General features: G+C 40.4%; 1 protein-coding gene across 1 annotated transcript in view; it reads right to left on the bottom strand.

The window, feature by feature from the left end:
- The window catches only part of nxph4 (neurexophilin 4), a gene marked incomplete at both ends in the record, with an annotated part of 40,754 nt that extends 24,311 nt beyond the window's left edge, over positions 1 to 16,443 (bottom strand). Inside the window, one exon of the mRNA XM_079217731.1 lies at positions 16,390 to 16,443. Within this exon, the coding sequence (XP_079073857.1) occupies positions 16,390 to 16,443 (54 nt within the window). The remainder of the gene's footprint in view (positions 1 to 16,389) is intronic.
- Positions 16,444 to 24,531: the final 8,088 nt, after the last annotated feature.

A 24,531-nucleotide genomic window follows, 5' to 3' on the forward strand; every position in this document is an offset into this window, starting at 1 on the left:
CAAAAACAAAAACGATAAACTAGATCTTACATCCTCTGTAGGTGCTTTACAAAATTACCCCTATGATTTTTTCCCCCTAACCATAAGCTTTCATTTCAACCTCTTAGTGAAGATTAGGGAAAGAAACTGATCAACCAGGATGTGAACCAAAGTTTCTATGTCTAACTATCCACGCTGCACATGTACATAAAAGGTATTTATTATTATTATAACACTTTGCAAATTGAAATATCTCTAATTACATTTTGACTAAGAATATACCAGTGAGTTGTATAAAGAATCTAAATGCAGTATATTCTAGCAGCAATTCAATTTTTCTGAAATGTGAACTCCATACTCCATCCAACCAAGTGAGTGGCATGTTCCTCCATTCAGGTTGTAAATGATCAGTCCATCTTTTAAAATGCATGCAGGGCTGGCTTGGGATAAATAATCTGCTCTGGCATTTTCGCTTAACCCCCGCTCAATCCCCCCCAAAAGTCACTAAATCTAGCGAAGACGTCGCCAAGTCAGCAACACTGACAGCTCGTCCCTTCGAGCATCCCTCCAAAGCCACTCTCCCAAAATTATCATAACGAACATAAACAACGAATATGGCTATTGTTAGTACTCACAGCTGTCAAACAAGCAGATTGTGGAAGACTCTGACAATGCACAGTGAGTGAACAGGCAGGTAGACAGGCAGGTCGACAGACAGGTAGCCCAAATTAAATGATTTAAGAGGTTTATTACAGTCCTGCGACAGCCACAGATAGTATTTTTTTTGTCAGAAGAAATTATTTATTGGGAAATCAAGAGGATTTCAATACATATAGCAAACTAGAATTACTGTTTTGGGGTTGTTTGCCTCTGCTAACCAGTCAAGTTTCAGTGTGTTTCCAAAATGAGACTTTGAAATTGTCATAATTAGCAGAAGAAATCCCCCCCAAGGCGTTCTTGAGATATGACCCTAACTCACTAGAATGGACAAGACGGACGTACAGACGCACAACCTGAAATAATAATGCTTCCAGCCACAGCTATTGCCGGTGCAGAGACATAAAAATGTGTTTGAAGAACATATGAACCTTAGCTTCAAGCTAAAAACAATGCAGCGACTTTTTAATGTGTACTGCGCAATCATCAAGTTGCTGCCACCGGTGTTTTTTTCCGAAGTAGCCCGTCTAATGTCTGTGCAATCAATGCAGTTTGTAATGTGTTTTGTAATAAATTATATCGCTAATATTTGTCAAACACCGAAGAGGACTTTCTGCTCTCTATTCGGTAGGACACGCCTCTCAGCTGAGCACGCACACACAAACAATTATGTGTGGGTGGATATAGACAGATGTGCACGTTTCTCTATCATCATCACCTCTTCACTGTCAATTAAAAAAAATTTGGGGCGATCTACCTGTTTTATGGGCCGGTCAGACCAAAAAAAGAGAAAAAGAGCAGTCGTGTCGGCCTAAAAGGCACGTCGGCCCACCGGGAAAGTGCTCAGTCTGCCAGATGGCCAGTTCTGCCCTGGGTCGATCCAATCATCAACAAAGAGATTTTGGTCTACACCAGCTGATATTGCCTCTAACCCAAACAAACACATAGTGAGCCTTGTCAGACTGCGGTGAGTGAACAATATTTGTGGATTGTTACCTAAAAGGCTACTCCCATATTAACTTCCTCACTGACAGCTACAGCCCATCAATATATAATTATCTTGTTCAAAATCTGTAACAAGATCAAAAACATGCATGTCATGGTCCTCTAAGACAGGCTGACAGTTAAGCTCTGCATGAGGAGTAACGTGATCAAATTCGCCAATGTGAGGGCAGTTAGGATGTTTGACAATTTTCGGATGTTCATCCTTTAGCCGCACAGTTTCAAGTTCAGTTTTCTCTGCACTCTTCTCCTTCCTTAGTCCTGACCTAGACTCCCTCCCCAGCGATCTCTTTTGGGCCAACTTGGACCGAGTTAAAGGAGGGAAAGTCTACCCCCGCCGCCTCCGCATACACCCCTCCTTCCTTCTTGCCATCAATCTCCCCATCCACCCCCCCTGCTTCTTCGTTGCTTGGGCTAATTAACTAAAAACCAAGTAGAGATTGTATATAATTCAGCAGCGAGAACTGCCATGTCTTGATCCAGAAACACCCAGAGAGAAACATGGCGGCTTGAGCCAGAAACCACCAGGAGAGGGAAAAAAGGAAAAACGCAAATCTCCTCTCCACCAGCACAAGCTATCAGAACACTATGAGCTGGAAGCTTAAAATATGAAATTCTCCTCACATATTGTCTATCTTCCAGGGCTACATTTTAATCAGACACAAAAGTAGTTGCGGGCCGGGCATGACCAGAATCAAGGCAGAGGGGAGCAGGAGCGAGGAGGATGTGGAAAAAACATGCAAGAGAAATGGGGCGATGGAGTGAAGGATAGAGGCCCGATTGTGACGGTTGTGACAGGCAGGTGGCAGGTGAGAAAGGTGTAAGATGAAAGACAGTGAGAGAGAAAGACTGAGAAGTACTGTAGACTGAGAGAGGAGCCAGCAATCTGTGACCAAATGATTCTGCAGAGTGCTCGCTTCTCCCCTGAAATCTCCTGACCGTTCTCCATTAAGCTCGAGTCCAGGAAACAATATCTATAAAGAAAGTTTTGACATGTGAAAACAATCCGCAGGGAAACAAATCTGTCTTTCTTTCATCTCAATAATGCATTCCATGTACAGTAGCTCTTAAAATCCTGAAAGGACAAACAACAAAGAAAACAAGACTCCATTATTATATGTCTTCTTAAAAAAAAACATGAAATCCCTGAGATTATTGTATGGTGAGCAGATTTCCGCAAGATCTCTTATTTATTAAGAGGCTAAGATTCAGCGCAAACTGAGGCTTACCAGAGTGGTCACAATCCCAGCTCAGTACCTGTGTCTCTCTTTTTTCACTCTCACCCTGCCTTAGTTCTCCAATAAATTCAATGCATGTCTGAATGAATGCATTACAAGCGATGCTGGAGATATTAAAAAATGATTTTTCTTTTTAAACAGAAAAAACGAATCCCTCCTCTACAGTTTCATCTGTGGCGGGGTCCTCACACTGAGCTGACCCTGAGCACTCTCTGCTGTCTGCACCATGAGTTATGATATTTGGTGTCATTCGGATTACACTTAATATTTCATTACATGCACATAATCCTTTTCTATATTTCTCCCCTGGGTGTGTCACTATTAATCATTGGACGTTGTGAAAAGCCAAGGCTGTTTAATACTATACTGTATGTGCTACACTCATTTACAAATATTGCTTGCATGTGTGGGAAAACAGAAAAATAAATCAAACACCTGCATCTACAGAATATTTATATATATATTTCGTTCATTTTAAATTGTGCACGTTAACAACCCCACACCGACGCACACACATTTTCTTTTTTCCTCAACAATTCAGCGCTCTGTGTGAGCCCGTGTTCAGTTCTCATGCTTGTCTCTCGCACCAGTAAACACACGTGAACGCATCAGAATACACACTGCTTTATCAAATAGCAAATGTACGAAACACAGCGTGTGTTTTCTCCCAGGGGGAGCTGAGACTAGGCAACACATTGACCACGGGCAACGGCGGGGTGCCATAACTGGTGGCCCCCGCCGAGAGCCGAGCTACTCATCATGCATGTATGAAACAAACACGGTGCCCATCATCAGGAGCCAAGTGTCCATTCTGATGTGATTTATTTCCAAAGCTCAACTCTGCTCCTTGCAGCCAGGAAAAACTGAGGGGGGGGGGGGGGGGGGAGCGAGAGAGAGAGAGAGAGAGAGAGAGAGAGAGAGAGAGAGAGAGAGATTAAGACACTGCTCACATCACGGAGATGACTGGGGACCTCTCAAAGTGGAGCAACACCAGCAGAGCAATCCAAAGTAGGGCTGACCCCTTTACACCCAGAATCTCGCCCTGCTGCTTTATTTATTAAATCATGCAAAAGAAGACAACAACAACAACAAAACCGCAGGAGAGACTCAGCAAACTAATAGTTAAATACATAACGAGAATAGAAACAAAAAACATACAACCTCTCAAAAAAACAGAAGTGTTATGATTGACAAGTGTTATGATTGACAATAACTTGCGACTTTGTAATACTAGTGCAAATATAACACCTGAGTTACCAACACAATACATATTTTCCATGCCATTTATTGAGAAATATAAACATGTTTTTTCCAACACTCCAAAGTTCTCAAATATTAAATATTAAACAAGACTAAAGTAGGGTAACCATATTTGAAATCCCCAAACCGGGACCCTTAAGCACACGTTCATGCACTAACACATACGAGCACTATATCGCATTAGGATAGGGAACAATTATTACAGCTCTTAGTATATTAACACACGTAAAAGACTAACCGTAGAGTTTTCGAATAAGATGATTGATTGAAAAATATACAGACAAATAGAGTTTTCATACTGGGTTTCTTTTATACTTGGTCACCGTAGACTTAAGAGTCCCCAGCCAAGCTATAGCGGCAATGAGAAGATGCACTTACGGTGGTGTTTTGAGCTCAAAGCTAACATTAGCATGCTAACATGATGTTATTTAGCAGTTAAAATGTTTTCCATGTTTAACGTCATTGTTTTGCATGATAGTAATATTTGCTGATTAGCACTAAACACAAAGTATGACTGAGGATGATGGGAATGTCTTTAGTTCTCCTGGTGTTAAGTCATAAACCAAACAATTCTGACCTGATAATAGCACGAGAAGAAAAGTTAAGGGATCACCAAAGTCATATGGAGTCGTCCTCTGAGGATCACGAATGCCTTTACAAAATGACAGGTTAACCTATCGCTAGTTGTTGAGAAATGCCTGTCTGGATAAAAGTGGTGGACCGACCAACATTGCCATAGAGCCAAGGGTGCGAAAAACAAGCAGTCATACAAGATATTTGAATAAATAAAATTAAGTCTGAAATTAAAAATATCTAATCAATCAACAAAGGAAGTACAAATCTCAACAGACATCCAATGACTAACCCTTCAGTAAATTTGAGTCGGGACCAAAAAGTACAAATAACCCGGCCCTACTGCCTACAGTCAGTAACTTTTAAATTGTAAAAGTGTTCTCAATTAATTAGTCCTCGCTCTAAGATGAAGCCAACATTTAAAAGGTGAGATGATGGATGAAGTTGTGGAGTTCCCCTCTGCCCTTCTCCTCTGCTCAGAAGGACGCGGTGTGGTGATGGATGTGTGGCCTCTTAGCAGACAGCGTTACAGGGCCACGACACAGCCAGCTGTAATGTCCCTTTATCGGCTGCAGCTAAGTGTTCATTTTCTCCCCTCTACCATCATGGCTGTATAGTACCTCAATGGTAATTGCTGTGTAATAGATAAGCTCTTTGTCTATCACACCTTGGTCATGACAACATGAACAATTGGGTACTTGTGTACCCTGCATTTCTGAATTTCACCTCTTGGTTGTGTAAGTGTTTATGCCTGTGCTTGGAGATAATTTGATTTCGTCATAGCTCCATTCTATGCAAGTGTGTCTGTGCCAGGTATTTTTTTCGGCAAACAGATTACGAGTAATATTTTTGAATTGATTCCTTTTCAGACGTTATCGCCTCCTCGCATATTCTCTCTTTCTTGCCCCCCACAACTCCTTTCAGGGAGCAATTTTCCACAGTCGCTCCATAAGGCTTGGTGAGTCATACGCAGTACTATTGTAATACTGCTGGCCCATCCATTGGGGCAGGCCAGGATGCATTAAAATGCTATGCGAGTGTGTATTCTGCGGTGTGGGTAGAGCTCAGTTCAAGACAGATCAGGTGTGGTTATCTTGACCTGGACCTCTATATGTGCTTCGCCTGCTCTGCCCTCATCCCCCTTTCCTTCACTCAGGCAGAGAGCAGAGGCAGAAAGAGGGAGTGAGCAAATAGAGGATACAGAGTATGAAGGCCAGTGAGGAAAGATTATAGAAAAGCATAATGATACAAAACCTAGAACATTGAGAAACATGGAGTTTCACAGGCCTGCTGTTTGCTCTCTCCCACCAACCATTTCCAACATCATCGCTTCCTCCTCCATGGGCCCAAGCTGGCAGTTACACAGAGAGCCGTGTTGGAGGCTGGGCGGCTGGTCAGGCCACGAGGTGCGAGGCCCTCTTGGGGTTGAGGCAGCAGCTGTCCACAGGCCTCCTTCTCCAGACTGTCATGGCAGTGAGGCTGCCTGCCATGACCTGATGTGGAGCCCGGAGTTCTGCTTCTGTCTCTGTGTAGCAAATGTTTCACTGAAGCACAAGAGCAAATGTATCCAAGAACAGGCCAGGGGTATTTTATGTTATTATGTTCAAGCTTGCGTTGTGCATTGACTGTTGAAACAGTATTTCCTTTCACTGTGTTTGTTTACGCTGGGCTTGTATGAATTAAGGAACGGAACGTTTTCTTTTCTCACCACGAAGTTTCATTTTTACTTCAGCCTTCCCTTATAAATATTAACTATATTTAGTTAATCATTAGTTAATTATTTAATAAAATAATCCTTCTCATTCTGTATCTGCAGAGATCCTGCTTTCTGCCTTTGTTTTCACTCTTATTATTATTTTGCTGCGTTTTCTGGGCATCAAGAGAAGGCATTTGGACTCCACGTTGGGGTGTAACGCTTTGCCAATAAGCGGAGTGAGCAGCCCGGTCTCATTCACAGGTCAAACACCGCCACGTTGTCACACCCCTTGTTGACAGACAGGCCCAGACAGCCCACCGCGGGATGAATGCGTGCCTTGGGCTGCATTAATTTTAAATCCGGTACCTGTGTGTGAGGAGGTGTGGATGCGTTTCTTTGTGCTTTAAGACGTAACCGCTGTGAAACATTTAGAAAATAACATTTTATTCTCACAGTTTGCTCTCAATAATAACCTCTCTTTTTTCGCTCTCTACCTCGCTCCACCACCACTGCACTGCATTTTTAATGCTGTGTTAACAGACAGAAACCAACAATGTAACTACACCTTTGAGTTTCTGAATTAGAGACATTTACTTGCATTTTAACGCTGTTGCATTATTGCTTTTTTTCTCTTTTCTTTTGGCAATTTCGCATGGATTTGACGACGGACAGTGTTGAAATGGGGCGGTGGAGGTGGAGGAGGGAACGCAACAAAGATCCCAAGGTCGTAATTTAATCTTGGACGTTGCGGTCATATGACATGCACTGTAACCCTACTGATAACAAGGATGACCTGTATAACTACTTTTACTGAAGCTCAGGATCTAGTCTATAGTTAAGGGTTTAAAAAAAACATTATTTTATTTTTATTATATTTTTTTAGAAGAGAAACATAAGGTACAGCCTCACTCCTTGATCAAATACACATTGGTTTTAAACTAAAGATACAAACTGTATCCACATCACTTTATGACAGCCTTGACATTAAACAACACAGTTTGTTCTCAAGAATTTCTTTATTTCTAGACCTTTATTGAGAAATTCACATATTACAAAAGTACACGGACATAAAACATCATCAGTAAATACATGGAGAAATGCCTGTATTTGCCTGTATGTTTACGTTACTAGCCGATTCTTGCCGTTTTGCCAAAAGCCGATCTCCATGAGATCTCAGTAAGATCTCCGTGAGATCGCTTTTCTGCTGTTGCATCTCTCAAAACAGAATACCGATCTAAGCTCAACGTTGAGCATGAATTGAGAGTGCCTGCAACCCTGATTTAAAAAGATTTAAGCCACTAATACTGATAAAACGTGATGGCTCAAATATCTGCACTAATTATGTTTTGTTTGGCACAGGTTGCACGTTATTGTTATTATCTTGAAAATATATTCAGTGCAAAACAGGTAATTGCAGCCAAATATTAGTTATTTTTTGCACAGATAGAACTTTATTTGCATTGTTCTAACAAAGTTTTTGTCTGATGGAGCAATTGGTTACAATTTTGTTGCGGTGGTGCGGCCTGAACATATTTCTTCCTCCAAAGTGGGGCGTTTGAGAACCACTGCTTTAATGCAAGTTTATTTGGATACTTGTTTAGCTGGGAATCCAAACCCTGCAAAAATACCATAAACTGCGCATAAACATTGACATTGCGATATTCTGATAAAGCTTTGTACACCTGGAATGGTATTAAGAGTAACTACACAACTCTCAACTATGCAAACACAATCTGTGCAGCCATTTAAACGTTCCCGTTTTCAGCATGATTGCAGTTCATTTTTCATCCTGCCAGAGTTACATGTGACAAGTTTAATATGCAGGCAACATGAATAAAGCATTTTTCTTTTTTTTTCTTTTTCTAATTTGGTTCCACTGATTTCAAAATGACATAGACCGCACAACTCAGCCAGTAAAGATAGTAAATCACTGAACAAGAACCAGATCGAAATAGGGTTTGTTGTATCTGATCATTGCCATCATGCCATAAATTGTTAATATATGAAAGACATTTTGTTTACCATTTTATATTAACTTGAGCTTTCTGTAACTCCACAAGAGCCCAGACGAGACAGGAGGAGGCGTTCTATTCAAGTTGTGAGCTTCGGCTTCTCTGATTTCCATATTTTTCTTTTCCACATAAAAGCTTCAACCAATTGCCAATGTTATTTGCAGTTATGTGAAAGCCCACCATCTGGCATTCACAACCAAGTCAACCAAAGCAAGACTCTTACGACAGCTGGAGGCTAGTTTGTAAAATTAAACTGAAAAATATACAACGTTTTTTTCAAAAGCCTGTCTTTTCTCACCATGCATACCTTGTCCTATTTTTAAAAAAGCATTCATTTAGAAATAAGTATGAAAAACAGATATAGTTTAAACATAGGACATGGAATAAAAGGAGAGTAAATACCTCACAACACGAGTGGCCTAAAGCGCTGTAAAAAATGTAAAAACAAAGTAGCAGACTGCAGGAATAATAACATAAATCATTCCGCTGTTCGACTGTGCATAACAGGAGATAGTACTACCAGGCTGAAAGGAGGGAGCCAACAGATCATTTAACTGTGGTGAGTTTAACTGTGTTGGTACACAGGGCCTCCTGTGCCACCTTCTGCTCAATGAGTTGCAGAGTGAGAGTACAACTATCATCACTCCATCAACATTTATTGGTCTTAGGATGCAAATATTAATTAGGTGACCTCGAACGATGGTCAAAAGCCTCGTATTTTTGCTGGTATTTTGCTGGTATGAGGATGGCAATGCCAGTCTGTTGCAATAAAATTCTGAACAGATGTTCATGTCGCCTGGTGGTTGAGTCATCATGACTTTGGTGACTTTCCCTGTAGCACTGCAACCCCCAGTCGGACCTAAGCATAGCTGGTATAGGCGAATGGTAACCAATTAATCCAATATACATTCTCATGTTGTTGTCATGTTTTTCCAGGTCAACATTTTATGATTTTATCTTATGAGACATTTTTGTGAAATCGTCATAAGAGCATATTCATTCTTGAGTTATGGCCCAACAATGTGTTTTGTGAGGTCACAGTGACCTTTGACCATCTAAATCTATCCAGTTCAACTGGAGTCCATGTCGACGTGGACTCCAGTTGAACTAGCAGAACTGGCAGATTGGTAAAGTATTATCCAAGATGATACAACTTCAATTGTGGGAATAATTATCCTGATGGTGGCACACAAAAAAAAATACAAAATATATATACTCAATTGAGGAATGGAGTGTTTCACATATAACTCAAGTCATACAAAAAAAATCACATATTTTTTTTCTATCATTGTAAAGCCAAAATGATCTCACATGAACAGGAAAAGCTGTGATCAAAACTGATGTAATTTCATAATCAAAGATGATATTCTTGGCACTGATGTTATTTGTCAACGGCAACTTTTCATTTTCAAAACATTTGGCAAAAAGATGTTTAGTTATAGATTCAAAATAGTTTCAAAATCAATTAAAATTCAAGATTTGAATCTTTGTATTTTGATCACAATGAAATGAAAATCACATTAAATTTGGTATATTTAAATGTGCAAGTCACAAATGAACATGCAACAGTGTCATGATGGCAGTGATCTGTGTTTTTGGCTTCTTTCCTCACCATTGCTCTAAAAGGTGCAACGTGATTACACTGAAAACTGCTTTAATGTAAAACAGGAAAAACCCTGTACTATGAGAGAAACATCTCAAATGTTGCACAGGCAGAGTTACAGGCGGGTCAGCAGGACCAGCTTGTGACTGAGTTCCAAAGCCAGTTGCATGTGTGACAGTTTAAACAACACAGCACCCCTTCCCAGCTGTTCCTGTCTGCCCAAAGAAGTGTGATCTGCCTCTGCATTTAAAGCTGAGACACATCTGCTGTCCTCCACACAGTCGACAATGGAGCTTTTTGGAGTCGCTGAAATGTGAAAAAGCTCTGAACTGAATGAGATAAGTGTCTAACAAATTTATTTTTCAAGTGTCTGGAAATGAAAAGTCTACTCCCTTATTATCCTCTCATTTGTGTTCTTCTCACATTTATGTTTGAACATCTCTAGAAGCACTTTGAGATATATTTGACATGTACTTTAGACTGACACACACACACTTGATCCTGTACTCTTGATTTACTCTCCTCTTGTTTTTCTTGCAGCAACAACCAAAGTAACACAAACAATAGGATTTATGCCGGAACATGCAGAAGTACTATTGTTATAATTAGAGCTGCAACTAACGATTATTTTAATAATCGATTAATCGGTTGATTATTTTTTCGATTAATCGATGAATTGGATAAAAACATTTTTTATCAAAAAAGCGTTCATTTCCAACCCTTTATTCAAAAACAGAAGTGACAGTGCAAAACATCTTCAGAAAGTGCACAAACAGGTTGCTCCTTGAACATCCCTGAGCTGTTAATTAAAACAATAAAATGGACTAACACTAAAAACATACACATATATGCTTTACATCTGCCAAATGTGAGCCCTTTTTACTGTAATTGATCCCTCCAGAGGCTGCATTTAGCATGCCCTGCTTTATCAATATGTATGAAATACTGGGACAGAGGGAAGCTGTACTGCTACATATAGAGCGTCCTCTTCCTTAAACTCTTTCATTCTGGCTCTCTTATGACCACGACGTCACGTTGTTGGCTAAGCCCAACTACGTGATTTGCTTCATTCTACTTTGAGTAAAAAAAAAAAAAAAACCTGCAGCCAGATCCGCCGGTGTGCCGGTTTAACGTGAACGAGTGACAGCGTGAACTGAACCAGACCGGGGGGTGACGGCATGTTTCACCACATTACTTTTTTTACAAGCAAGACTGAACTGTAACGGAACATAAAGTAACTTTAACGACAATACCCAAACACGTTAGCTAACGTGATAGCAAGCTGACTAGCTTCCATTAAAAACAAGTTTGAGGAACACGAAGACGCTGATTGGCCAAGACTCGACTCGTCAAAGATCTTCTATTTTTGAGAAGATCACAACCTCAGCTTTTCTCGTGTCTCACTCCAATCTCAGAAACGATGGCCGGCCAGTTGCTCCGCTCTGCTCTTTTTTTTTCTCCGCGACTTATTGCCCAGCGTAATAATCGCGCGACACAACAAATCGATAATGAAATTCGTTGCCAACACTTTTGATAATCGATTTTTATCGATTTTATCGATTCGTTGTTGCAGCCCTAGTTATAATAACAAAAAGTGAGAATCAGTAGTGGAACGTAACTAACATTTACATTAGTACTGTGCTTAAGTACACATTTGAGGCGCTTCTACTCTACTATCTCCATTTCATAGTGCTTTGTACTTCAACTCCACTATTCTGGAGGGAAATTTTGTGTTTTTTTAAGCCACAACATTGCAGATTCTGATTTTAAATACAAAATATATGATCAGTTTATAAAATATGATGCATTGCAAACTATTGGTTAGCTTTATGCTACTAACACATGAATGCATCAGTAATAACAATCCAATAACAGAGTAATTGTCACAGCTTGTGAGACAAAAAGTTGCCTTCCCCAAACTGTTCCAAAGAGTATAGAAGAAGTGAGAAACGGGTACTTTTTTAATAACCGCTGCTAGAATCTTTGGACTCTTATGCATTAAAAACACCTTCAACTACCCAGGATGAACAGTAAAGTAGCCCTTATTCAAATCATGATGTCCTGTTCTAAAGTTCACTGATATCCAAATTCAGACTTTCCTCTGCTTAGTGACCGTGAATCAGACCCATGTGTCATATCCTTTCCTGATGTATGCGGCTGTTATAATAGATATCCTGGCTGTAACCAGCACTTTTATTATCTTAAAGCACACCCATGGGCTGTATGCTGTAAAACCTGTGCTGTGGTGGATGTATTAGGGTAGATTTGAACACTTTGCTCTACAATATTAAATACGTCAGTAAATATCCAGCTTGTGAATTGAGAAGCTTTTACGTGTCTTTAAGAAGGCGAATGCTACCAAGTGGCTAAATGAGACTAATTAACATCATCAATCCAGACTCCTCGCCTTGAGCTTCGTAGCGTAGTTTGACTGAAGCCAAAAGTGAGCTTTTGACATTGTGATTGTATTCGCGCTTAAAACAATGTGGAGCGTTTGTGAAGATTATCTTGCTGAACAAAACATGTAAGTATCATAAATATTTGTTTGCAACAGAGCTTTTTTTTCTGCAATAATCCAATGGAAAAATGCTGTTGGCATATTGTCAAGGGAACCAGTGTGAAAAGTTTGGGAAACACTTCTTTAAACGCTAATCACCTTTCAATATAAGTTATTTGCCTGTTCACCAGACTTCCTCATCCATATGTTCACCTGCTCCCACTTTCCTCATCAGTCACTCACTACTTATACCAGCCCACTTCCTTTGTTCCTTTGTTGCTTTATCATTTTTGCTGTTTGGCATTTTCATTACCTGTTACCTGCCTGCCTCTTGGACACTCAATAAATCACCGCATCCATCCTGCTACCTCATCTGTTTCATCCCACCACCAAGACAGTAACACTCAGAGAGGTCATTCTTCTGCATAATGAAAATATATTTCATGTACAATTTGATTATAATACTTGTCTACCTTTACTTAAGTAATAGTGTTAATGCATGAGTTGAACTTGTAATGGATTATTTTCACAGTGTAACAATGCTACTTTCACTTTAAGGTGCACTTTCTCTACAAGTGAGGATCCTTCCTCAAATCCCTTCTGATAATATCTAAAACAAAATAGCGATGAAATGCATTTATTATGGATGAACAGTAGCCAAATCTCTGACCCAGGAACCTCTTTAACATCCCTATATCCAGCATGAACTGGTGGCTCCAACAGGAAGAGAACAAAACACCAGCAACAGGCCTTTTCAGCAGAGAACAGCAGCAGCAACTGTCAGAGAGCCTGAATATGTTCTGGGTTTCTCTTCCTTTGTGCCTTAAAAATAATACCATTGCCTTATCAATAATTTCAGACATAATGCTCCCTTTCTTGGAAGCTCAGGTGTAGTGGAGCTGTCAGTCAAACACAGGGTGCACACGTTTGTAATTGAATTTTGGCGGTGTAGCCGTGCCTGCTGTTTGCCTTCATTATTATTACTGGATCCACTATGAATTGCAGAATAGTAGTGGGGTTGTGATGCAGTTATTATACATACCCAACAAGGTGCATTTATGCTTAAGTTTACATGAGCCCCTCAACCTGCACAGTAATGACAGGTGCCTGTACAAAGCAGGACCTACAGGTCCATAATGATGTTTTATTTTACATTAGTCTAAAATATATGACATCTTCACACATTTAAATTAAATTCCCCGCTCCTTAAGGCTAATACTAAGCCTGGGGTGGAACTGTTCACTGCACCAAGCAAGTGATAAATCATTTCTAAAAGTAATGGGTTGTCAAAAATGGGGCACAGGGCTTTTGAAAGGGGAGAAAAACAAATTAAATAAAAATGGATTGTTGCTTAACCTTAAGCAAACCATGTTAGAATCCATTAAAACACTGGATGAATCTGTGCCATTTTTTTGGGTTAAAGAATGCTTTGATCTCTGGGAACAATTTCAGAGGCAATAGATATAGCAATAATGTGATTGCTTCTATCATCATGTTTTAACAGATTACATATCTAATCGGTTTGTGAATAGAGAATATAATTTGCGCAGATTACAGACCAGTGGTGCCTTCTGCTTGTTGAAACTGGGCTGTTTGACAGTTTAGATGATCACAGACAGACAGATGGATGGACAAAAAGACATTGAGGGTGTGTGTGTGTGTGTGTGTGTGTGGGGACAAACAACAACCACCTGGTTTAATCTGTGGTTTCCTACAATGGCGTGAATATAAATACATAATGTGGGCACGAACATGAGGCGTGGAAACACACTTGGCTGTATTTCTCATACAGATTTCACCAAGACAGAAATGCAAAGCTATGCAGAATATATGAGACACGATTGCAAAGGAAGTAGGATATACAGTATAATGATATTAAAGTGACTCAGTTGCTGTAATATCCCTGGGGTATATAGCTAGTTGTTTTATGGGGGGAGATAAGAGGATTTTGTCAGGTTGAGATGCCGGCTAATGCTATTGTTCCTACTGGGAGCATTAAACAGCAAAGAAGCTTTTCACACATCTTTTCTTCTTTTGTAGTGCTGTTACTGTAGATTTCATTTCAAAGCAAAAGGTGGAAACATATTGTGAATATTGCAGCGTTGGACATCATATGCAGAATTTTTTTTTTATTTAATAAAAATATAAGAAACCCACTCCTCGCCCAGTATGTTAAAACAAATACATTTTTCAAAACACATTTCTGCAAATAATCTATGAAAGAAGTTTGACATTTTTGATGCAGTTATAAAATACAAACGATAGTTTAAAGATATCCGGAGAGGATTCTCGTCCTCTCTCACTTTCTCTTCCCGTCTCCTCTTCTTGCAAATGCACTTAGACATGTACTAAACTGGCCTCTGGTTTTGGTCAAAGACACCATGAAATTAAGTTAGTGAGATATTTAATGTTACCCTTTACTTTATTCCTCTCCTCTCTGTTTACCAAATGTTACACCTGCCTTCACTTCTTCACTGCCTCCTTTACCTCTTCACTTATTAATCCCTCAAGATCATAGTGCCCCCAAGGATGGAACTTGTCATTTTAAGTCAGCCGAATCACTGCATCATCTACAACGCATACAAAACAAACAAGACTCTTATTCCCACCCGACTCCTCAAAACCAAAAAAGAGAGAAGAAAAACGATCCGACACAATTTCAAATGGCACATTACTGAAAAGCATGGCTGATATAATCTAATACCAAGTCAATCCTAATACTTGAACCAGAGTTGCACTCATGCGGTGGAGGCAGAGCAGTCCCACTTTGCAGCAGAAATGATTTGCATTCAATCTTCAGAAGACGCGTAGGTGTTATTACCTGTCACAATACAACATAGCCCCAGCCAACAGGGTGTTTTTAAAAAAAATCTGTGTTTGCAAATCTGTAAGCAGTGAAAGTTCCTCATCCGCCCCCTCAGCTCTTTAGTTCTAACACTCGAACTAAGTGATGTTCAACTGCTATTCAGACTTGTTTTATACTTTCAGGGATGCTTTTTAATTCTTAAAAAAAAATAAAAAATAAGAAAAGGAAAGGAACATGAGGTGGGAGGAAGGTGTCAGAGGTGTGGAAGAAGAAAAAGAGGATGATCATGGTGAAAGGTGATGTTTGTATTCTCTTTCATTTCTTGCTGAGGCCAGAGACACACTGAGTGTGTGTATCTGCTGGGTCAGACAGCCTCCTCTTGTATTCTGTTGTATTGTATTCTGTGTGGATATTTCTATACAATAACTACATTACCGCTGTCAGTGTAAAGCAATCAGAAAAAACGCTCTAATATAATGCGCACATACACGAACACGTGCACATTTAACCGCACACCATCAGCAGCTTCAGAGTCAAACTAGCCGTACAAACTCTCTGCCAGTGCGATGCCGAGATAATAACACAAGCCACGGGCGTGTTTAACTTCTGAAGAAAAAAAATATAGAGGAAGTTGCTGGGAGCGCAAACAGATGCATAGATAAGGGAGGGCTGCTTAACTGGGAATAAAGGGAAAACGCTCACACAGCAGAAATCTGCGCGTTTTGAGATCCGGCAAAAGTCCCACATCCGTTTATTCAAACTAACAAACGCGATTTAAAAAACACTTAACAACTTTAAATCAAGTTCAACACAGATTGGATGGAGCTCCCCCAGTTGAAATACGGCAAAAACAAACCTCCGTGTATCTAATTAGAAAAAAATATATTTCAGTGAATCGTTTAAAAACATTATTGCTGTACCTTGCGGAGTGATTTCTAGGAAACTGACCCTCTAACAGGAAAAGACAGGTGTGTCTCTCCAAACGCACCCTCCTCTCTTTGGTTGTCCATTTAAAATAGTATTTAGTTTTTGTGTTCTTCTTCTCAGGATGATATAATAAACTCACCTTCTGTAGGATCCACTGGCACAGGAGAACTACGGTCCAACCGAGAACCTGCATGTCACCTTCCTCTTAGCGGACCACCCCGAAAAAACTACACGTCCAAGCAATCCCAGCGACCCCAACCGGCAGGCGACAAGTAAAAAGTATCGGGAAAGCAGAAAAACGCGCAAAGTTGTGTGTTTGTTCAGTCAGTGTCACAGTGGTCTCCGTGCGCAAACTTTGAGCGGTGGCGTCAGCTTGTGTGGTCCGCCTCATGTGGCACATCCATGGTGTTGGTCTCCGCTCATGCTGGACGTTTGCTGGAAGTTTGCGCGGAGACGAAGTCAGTTTGGAGGGCGGAAGCAAAGAGGGAAGATCTTCTCATTGAAGATCGCCAGCGCTTCTTGCGTTTTTGGGATACTGGCTGGCTGGTTTCTCTCTCCTCTCCTTCTCTCTCTCTCTCTGTCTCTCTCTCTCTCTCCCTCCCTCCCTCTCCCCTGTCCGCGCGCGCGTCATGGCGCACAGAAGCTCTCGTTTACTTCGTAAACACCACAATTGCATGTATGATATTTCGTCCAGTCAATGTTTGGGAAATGAGTCGACTATACTCGTCACAGCACTTAAATCAGAGAGAGCCTCTACTAAGAATTGTGTTTCAGACTCATTAAAGTTAGTGTAGTGCATCTAAAGAAAGTAAGAGGCTGGCTTCTAATATGACTTGTATAACTTTCTCAGAATAATTATTACACTCATTGTTTCATACCTTTATGGTCCAACTGTTGGTGGATCGACAATTAGTTTGATAATTGTTCGTTTTTAAGTATTTTCCTCAGCTCCAAAAATGTGAGGATTCACTGCTTTTCTTTGTCGTTTATGATAGTAAATTGAAACTATTTGGCTTTTCAAGGATGATTTGACAAACAAGCAATTGGAAGCATACACCCATTGTGCTCCGGGGAATTTTTACTGTTTTATGAAATTTCTTTCAGAAAATAATCAGATTTGTCCACAGTGAAAATAATGGTTACTAGTAACAGCCCTATTTGTAGTTGTTAAGCCAGCTCTCATTAAACACTTAGCATTGCTAGTATGAATTCTGCTTCAGTCTTAATACTGTATTTACACTATACTGCTATTACTACTTTACTTCATTATTCCAATTACTAATGGAAAGTAAATCAAGTTAACCAGGTCTGTGGCTTTATAACTGCTGGATTCATACACATGAGGAAAACCAAAGATAGAGAATGATAGAATGATAGATAGATAGATGGATAGATAGATAGATAGATAGATAGAGTACAAACTTTCCACCGACGACTTGTGAGTTTTTTTATGGTAGCTTAGACGAGCAAATGGATAACAATTGTTATCTTAGGCAAAGACACAAACCTTAATAATTGCTTCATTTATGTGGCTGTGTGTGATGGAGCATAGTGGCTAGCCAGACTATAAATTCCCCAGAAAAACAATTTTGAAATATTAATGTTGCATGGGTATATTGGGGCAGCGCGGCCCCACATCTCTCCCTGATGGCCAGTCCAGCTGCCGCCTGCCTGATTGTGGACCTTTAAAATGAACTGATCTGGGATGCACAGTGCTCGCTCGCCTGTCTCGCGAGTTTATCTGTGCGGAGATCAGTGTGTGTCAGCTGGATTGTTAAGAGTGTCTGTCTGTGTTGCGTTATATAATGCTGTCAATCAGTCATACGTATCTGACTGGGTGACTGGCGGACATCTCTTCTGTAGCATAATGTCTGTCTCGACTTTCTGTCTGCGTAGATGACGTGTGTCCCTTCTGGAAACTGTCTGTCTGAATGACTGACTGACCAACAAACTGTTTGTGTTTTCCCCCAATGCCCCTTTATCTTCCTGTCGGTCTTATTGGTTTTTCATCTGTTTCTGTCTTTTCCAAACATTTACAGCATGTATACAATTCATATTCAGTATACACCAAAATACCATTTTACTATTCTACTTTCACTGTCTCTGTCAACACTATTTGGCCATGAACCCCAGAATATCAATTCACCCATCAAGCACCGACATTGCAATGCTTCATTTTCAGATAACAATAATTCTAGCTCACCTGTGGAGCCTCCTCATGCTTCACCGACAAGGCCAGTTTTTGGGACTGCTGGTCAAAGTGTACATCATATTGATGGGCCTGTTCTGTGAGAGTTTGTCACAGATGGAGAGCAGTGTCAGTGCAAACATGAGCTGCTTTGTGGTTATGTGTGAAGCTATATATTGTATATTAGCAATCTGTTATCACTCTTTGAAATGCAGGCTCTTTCCAGTGCGTCTGTGGCTCTCTCTCATCAGTGTGAGGATGACACAGCACTGCCTCCCTGCGAGGCAACGAGTCATTGCATGCAGAGGCAAACTTCAGCGCTGAGAAGATGTGAACACGCCGTGGTTTCCTCGAGGGAGGGAAAGGGGAAAAACAGGTTTGGGAATGGATTTCTGATCATTACAGTATGGTCTACAATAAGTCTGCTATCGACAATGGATGATTGATGCTGAAGAACATAGCTGTCTAATAAAATTGTCAAATATGCAACCATCTTGTTTAAAGTATTGTTTGGCCAGTGTAATCATCTACATAATCTGGCAAGAAACCAATAGACTAAACTCCAAAGTCAGCTAAAGTACAGTAAGTGACACAACATCACATTTCTATTCCTAAAGTCGGAGAAAAAATATTCAGACTAGTGTATAACAGAAAATAAACCAATCCTATCTAATATAAATCACTTTTTTCCCCCTACGATTGTTTTGTTTTTTTGACATAATGAGGAAACATTTTAATGAACATATCTGCCGAGTCGTAAAATGGTCATGCTGAACGCATCTGCAGACATTTACCGACGACATATTTTCTTTGTTTTCCCTCCAGTATCCGCTGCTAAAGGATGATTACATTGTTATTGTGTTTGAACTCATAACACACCTCTTGGTCTGGAAAGATTATGGTCTTGGTTATATATTGAAAAAGTAAATTCAGACTCTGAGCACAACATGTTTAGTATCTAAATGAAACCACAAGTTATCCTAAACCTTAAGCTTGAGTGATTCAAAACCAATCGACCACATGCGGGACTCGGAATAAAAACCATAGATCTTTTGTCAAACCCACCCCGGCCACCTGCATACACCTGTGGTACAAAACCACAGCAGTTCTTCACACAAGAAACCTTTGCCTCTGAAACATATTCAGGTAGAAGTGACAGTTCCCTGAAATCCAATTTTGCCGAAATATAATCTGTCAGAATGAATATATTACAAATTGTCTTTCTGCACACAAAATCTCACTCAGATGACAAAAACTAATACTTATTAAAACATGCAATGGGTAATACCAGATCACATGCTCCAAATAAATAGGGGGCAGCATTTTACCTCTACTACTGAGTCCATACAATTCAAATTTACAGTCTTCCGTTATTTTTTAAAAGCAAGGCAAAAATATACAAAATTAAACCAAAATACTGAAACATCTTATAATCTTCAATTGTGGCACCGGCCCATATTATGTTTATTGTACCACTAACCGGGGGCTGTAGGGTATTTGCATGTTCGGAGAGGCCTCCCTAACACCAGAAGATTGAGACTATGAGAGACGGACCTTCAGTTATTTCAGAATTTGAGTTGCTATGAAGCCCAAATTTGGTTATGGGAAAACCCCGGCACCGGGGTCTAACCTGTGTAACTACAGCAACAGAAAGTTTGCTGATCTGGCGGGGGGTTGGGGCAGTCCTCCAGGATCAGACCCCCGGCGCTGGGATTTGCTCTGTCTGAATTCTAACTGAATGTCCGCCTCTGCTGGAGCTGTTGACCGCTCACCTCCCGGTGAAGTAGTCTCCTGACAGCCAGGAGTACGTATTCCAATAAATAGACGACTGTAAGTGTAACTTCAACGTGATTGACATGGCCTCAGGGCAGCTCTGCTTCTTCGTACTCTCACGTTGGGCTGAGGACAGACTGGACGCTACTATCGCCTCTCAAGGGGCTAGCTGGTTAGCATGAAACAACGATATCTCTGCACCACAGTCTTGAGACTGTGACTTCTTCACAATCTGTTACTTATGTTTGCGAAAAAAAGAAGAAGCTTTGAACAAAAATTTGGGCTATATCTTACACATTGCACTGTTAATCTGTCCTCATTTTTAAAGAACAAAACACTTCACTGTGGCCGTCAAAGACCAGTTGTAAGTTACGCTACTCTTTTTGTTCCTGCCATACTTCCGGCTGCTGTAAATCAGTGTGTTACACCCATTGCTTCATCTTCAGTCGACCATGAAACCTTGTCTATCAAACACAGCAGGTCTCAAAGAATGTGACCATTTCCCATTTCCATCACTGCCCTCCATTCAATCTACTGTCCGTGATTTGTATGGCCACAGCACACTCTGTCCTCCTGTTTCCCTTAATTTTTCTTTCCACCACTGTTGGAAAGGGGCTGCTGGTGTGAGTGCAATTTCTGATCCACATTGGAAGTGGCAGGTGAATTTCGTCCAGCTGCTCCCCTTCTCTGTTCCACTTAGCACCAACGCTCCTGTTCTGAGTCACTCGGTCGCTGCATGGTTATAGTAAATGAATGAACATGCTCTGAACACAAGCCGAGTGCATCTACTTTCACAAATATCATCCTCACATCATTATTCCTCTTCTTCCTCCCCAAAACGTTAGGAGAAAGTTTGTAATCATTTCCAAAACTGCACACTTAAAGGCTGCTCGTATTAATCATCTTCATGTTTGCAAACTAATGAGAAGATGTATGTATCACAGCGGACAATAAATTACAGGCAAGACTGAGTTCAGAAGTCTACACATGTTTAATTAAGTATTAACCAGCCTTAAAACACTTTCCCATTAATGTCTTTTGATGGATAAGGAGAAAAGCAGATGTAGGTGGCAACGAAGGATAAGTGAGAAGGATAACAATGTGAGTACGTAGGAGGATGAAGCAGTAAGTGGAAACAGAAGAATCAGCAAATGAGGAAGTAGAAAGGTGAAGGGGAGGACAATTGGGAGAGAAGGTGGTGGAGGAACAAGGTGGAGGAGCAGAAGGAGGGAGGGAACAAAAGGAAGTGGTTCTGTGGATTCAAAGAAAAGCTGTGTTCATACATGATGCCCGTCTCACTGTAGATAATCAACTGTTTGGGTTTTGATTAATAATTCAGCTTCACATCACAGCGACATCAGACAGATGTACAGGTACAGTTTGTGATCCGGCTGTATCGGGCTTTAATTGCATGCATGGGCTTTTTACGCTTGTCATTTTGAGAGTCTCATATCTGCATAAAATCATGATGACTCAGTTCAGGAAGTAGTGGCAATGTATTTGAAGCAGTTTAATGACCAACAAAGCTGGAAGAGGAATAACTTAGACACTTTGGCAGTTTACACCGATGTTAAAACAACAGTGAGGCTAGCTTGCTAATAACCATTAAAATTGTCTTTAATAAATTCACTTAAACATGCAACAGTAGGATTGAGGGAGGGACAGGAAAAGGTAGGAGATAGATGTGGGAAGAGGTGGAGGTCCGTCTGTGGAAGTATGCACGTCTCAAACACATACTCAGGCAGTAGATACACTCCAATGATTACACAAAATGAGATACAATTAGAGAGCTGGAAAACACTAAATGTGTCATCTTGAGTCTATAGAATGAAGTATCTTATCTTCTTAATAGGCTAACACATTAATTAAGGATACTTTTGAGTAATTGCAAGCATGCATAAATGGACAAAGGAAAAATGCCTCTGGCATTTTTTTTAAACAGACATTTCTAATGCTAAAAATAGAGGGCCCTGTAGTCAATGCAAACATAACCGCAAAAAGAAAGTGAGAAAAAAAGTTGATATGAATGACAGATTCCTTGCCATTGCATGAGGAGCTCTGGTACATACACAATCACACTGCTCAGTCAACACACACACACACACACACACACACACACACACACACACACACACACACACACACACACACACATACTGAAGCGCCAATCCTGGGCTGTGTAACTCGGGGGTTAAAGAACAGAATGACAAGAGGTCACCTGGCAGTAATGGAGCCTTTTGTGTGTGGAAATAGTCATTTCCCTGTGTAGTCTCGGGGTATCACAGCAGGGATATGAAACCCTGTCATTTTGTTTTCCTTTCAATCGATTTCAGAAAGGAGAACGTGTGGAAAGGAGAGAGGGTGAGAGCGGCACAGGGGAAGAGCATGAGCGGTGTGCCTGTTGCGGGTGTTAGGACTATGCCATTGTCATTCAAATATTTTGTTGCAGGAAGGAAATCTGGGAGGACAATGGGAGATGAGCGCTAATGGGGAGCAAAGGGAGAAGTGGTATAATTGGATTTGATTACGTCTGTCTGTCTGTCTGTCAGAACAGGACAGGACATAATATGCGTCTGGAATTATTTTGACAGTGTCACAATGTGGAAGACTCTTTGTGAAGTTTGTCCGATGTGAAGAATGAGAATTGTCTAGTGTGAGATTTGTAGCCTCAGAATGGCAAGTGGCCAGTCCACCACTTTGGTCCAGACAGAAATACATGCACTGTTGGATTGCCATGCAATTGTGTCATTCATGGCGCCCAGAGGATGAATCCTCTTGTTTCACTGACCCTTCCTCGTGGGCTACCTTCAGGTTGACGAGTGCACTCTTGAGTACTATCAATGGGAAACATTTTCATATATTTTCATATATTCTACCATCATCAGGTCAAAACTTTTTTAATCCAAGATCAAAGACCGTCCAACAATTGCTAACACGCTAAACTAAGATGTTGAAGATGGCAAAGATAAAAACCTGCTTAACATCGGGAGCATGTTAGCATTTACCTTGACGTTCCACAGTGCCTACAGTCAGGACTGTAGACATTCAGATCAAAACATCTCTGGAAGAAAATTGAGAACGTAAAAAATAACTCGTACCAGTTACTGTATCATAAATTAGCATGTCTGAATACATTTGACAACTCTTCTTCACGATGGCAATGCTATTTTGTTGAGATAGACAATAGTTGAACAGTAGGAACACAACAATATACGCATTCTAACAGGAGTTAGGACCAAGTTGAGCTTACTTTAACTTTTTTTTCTTTGCTGCGATGACGCCTGCTGCATTACAGCCTTCATTGAAATAAATGAGAGGGCAGTGCTCAACACATTAAGCTGGTCTAAATGTGGCCTTACAACTGTTCAATTTTAATTGGTGAGAAATGTTTGTGCAGTACATCTCTGGCTGTGACTAAAAATACAAATCTTTGCTTCTTATGTCACCTTTTTCGAATGCTTCTGTGATCCACTACTATTTTGTTCTGATGGTTGCAGCATTTGTTTTAATCCACCTTATTTAACACTCAGAGGTTATCAAAAAAAGGCCTCAGGATGAATAATGAAGACTGATGCGTGGACTACAGATAAGACTTGGATACGAGCTGCGAACTGATCGATTCCAGCCTGGAGGCATGGCTGAGTGTGTCTAATGTAGAAAGACCCTAAACACTTTGTGACCTCAGGTTACATCGCTGATGTGTCCAAATGCATCAGATGATGTAAAACATCAAACTCACCTGACAACATGCACGTAATCCATCTAATCGCACTGAGGCTGTAGACAAAACATCTTAAATAGATACATCTAAAAGCCACTTTGATCAAATATAATCAGATTCTACTGTCTGACTCTGCCATACACTCCAGTTTCCACAAATCCTGTATTTGATTTATACAGTTTTAGGTGCATGTTGTACTTTTGCCAAGTATAAAACGGTGACTCATTGACAAAGTGACTCTACAGTTTGAGTGGCAGGTGCTGCAGGAATGTTTTTTCATCCTACACATTTAACACAGAAATATAGACTTATACACTAAGTATAATTAACACTGTGGCCCAGTTATCAAATGTCACAACATGCAAGCAGCAATTTGTAACATGAGATAAATTGTGTGGGATTCAAATTTGTTTGCAATTTCCGAGCGGCGGTCATGCGTCAATGTGGCGCTGCCATTGTTTGCTATCTGCCTGTTAGCAATGTTCACAAATTGCTTTTCTGAAACGGGCTCAACATAAGTCATGACAGTCGGCTATCAGTTGGCTATTATCTATGTAAACTGTCTTTTCTAACAGAGCTAACAGCTAACGTTAAAGGAT

Source organism: Taurulus bubalis, assembly GCF_910589615.1.
Source record: "Taurulus bubalis genome assembly, chromosome: 5".
NCBI lineage: Eukaryota > Metazoa > Chordata > Actinopteri > Perciformes > Cottidae > Taurulus > Taurulus bubalis.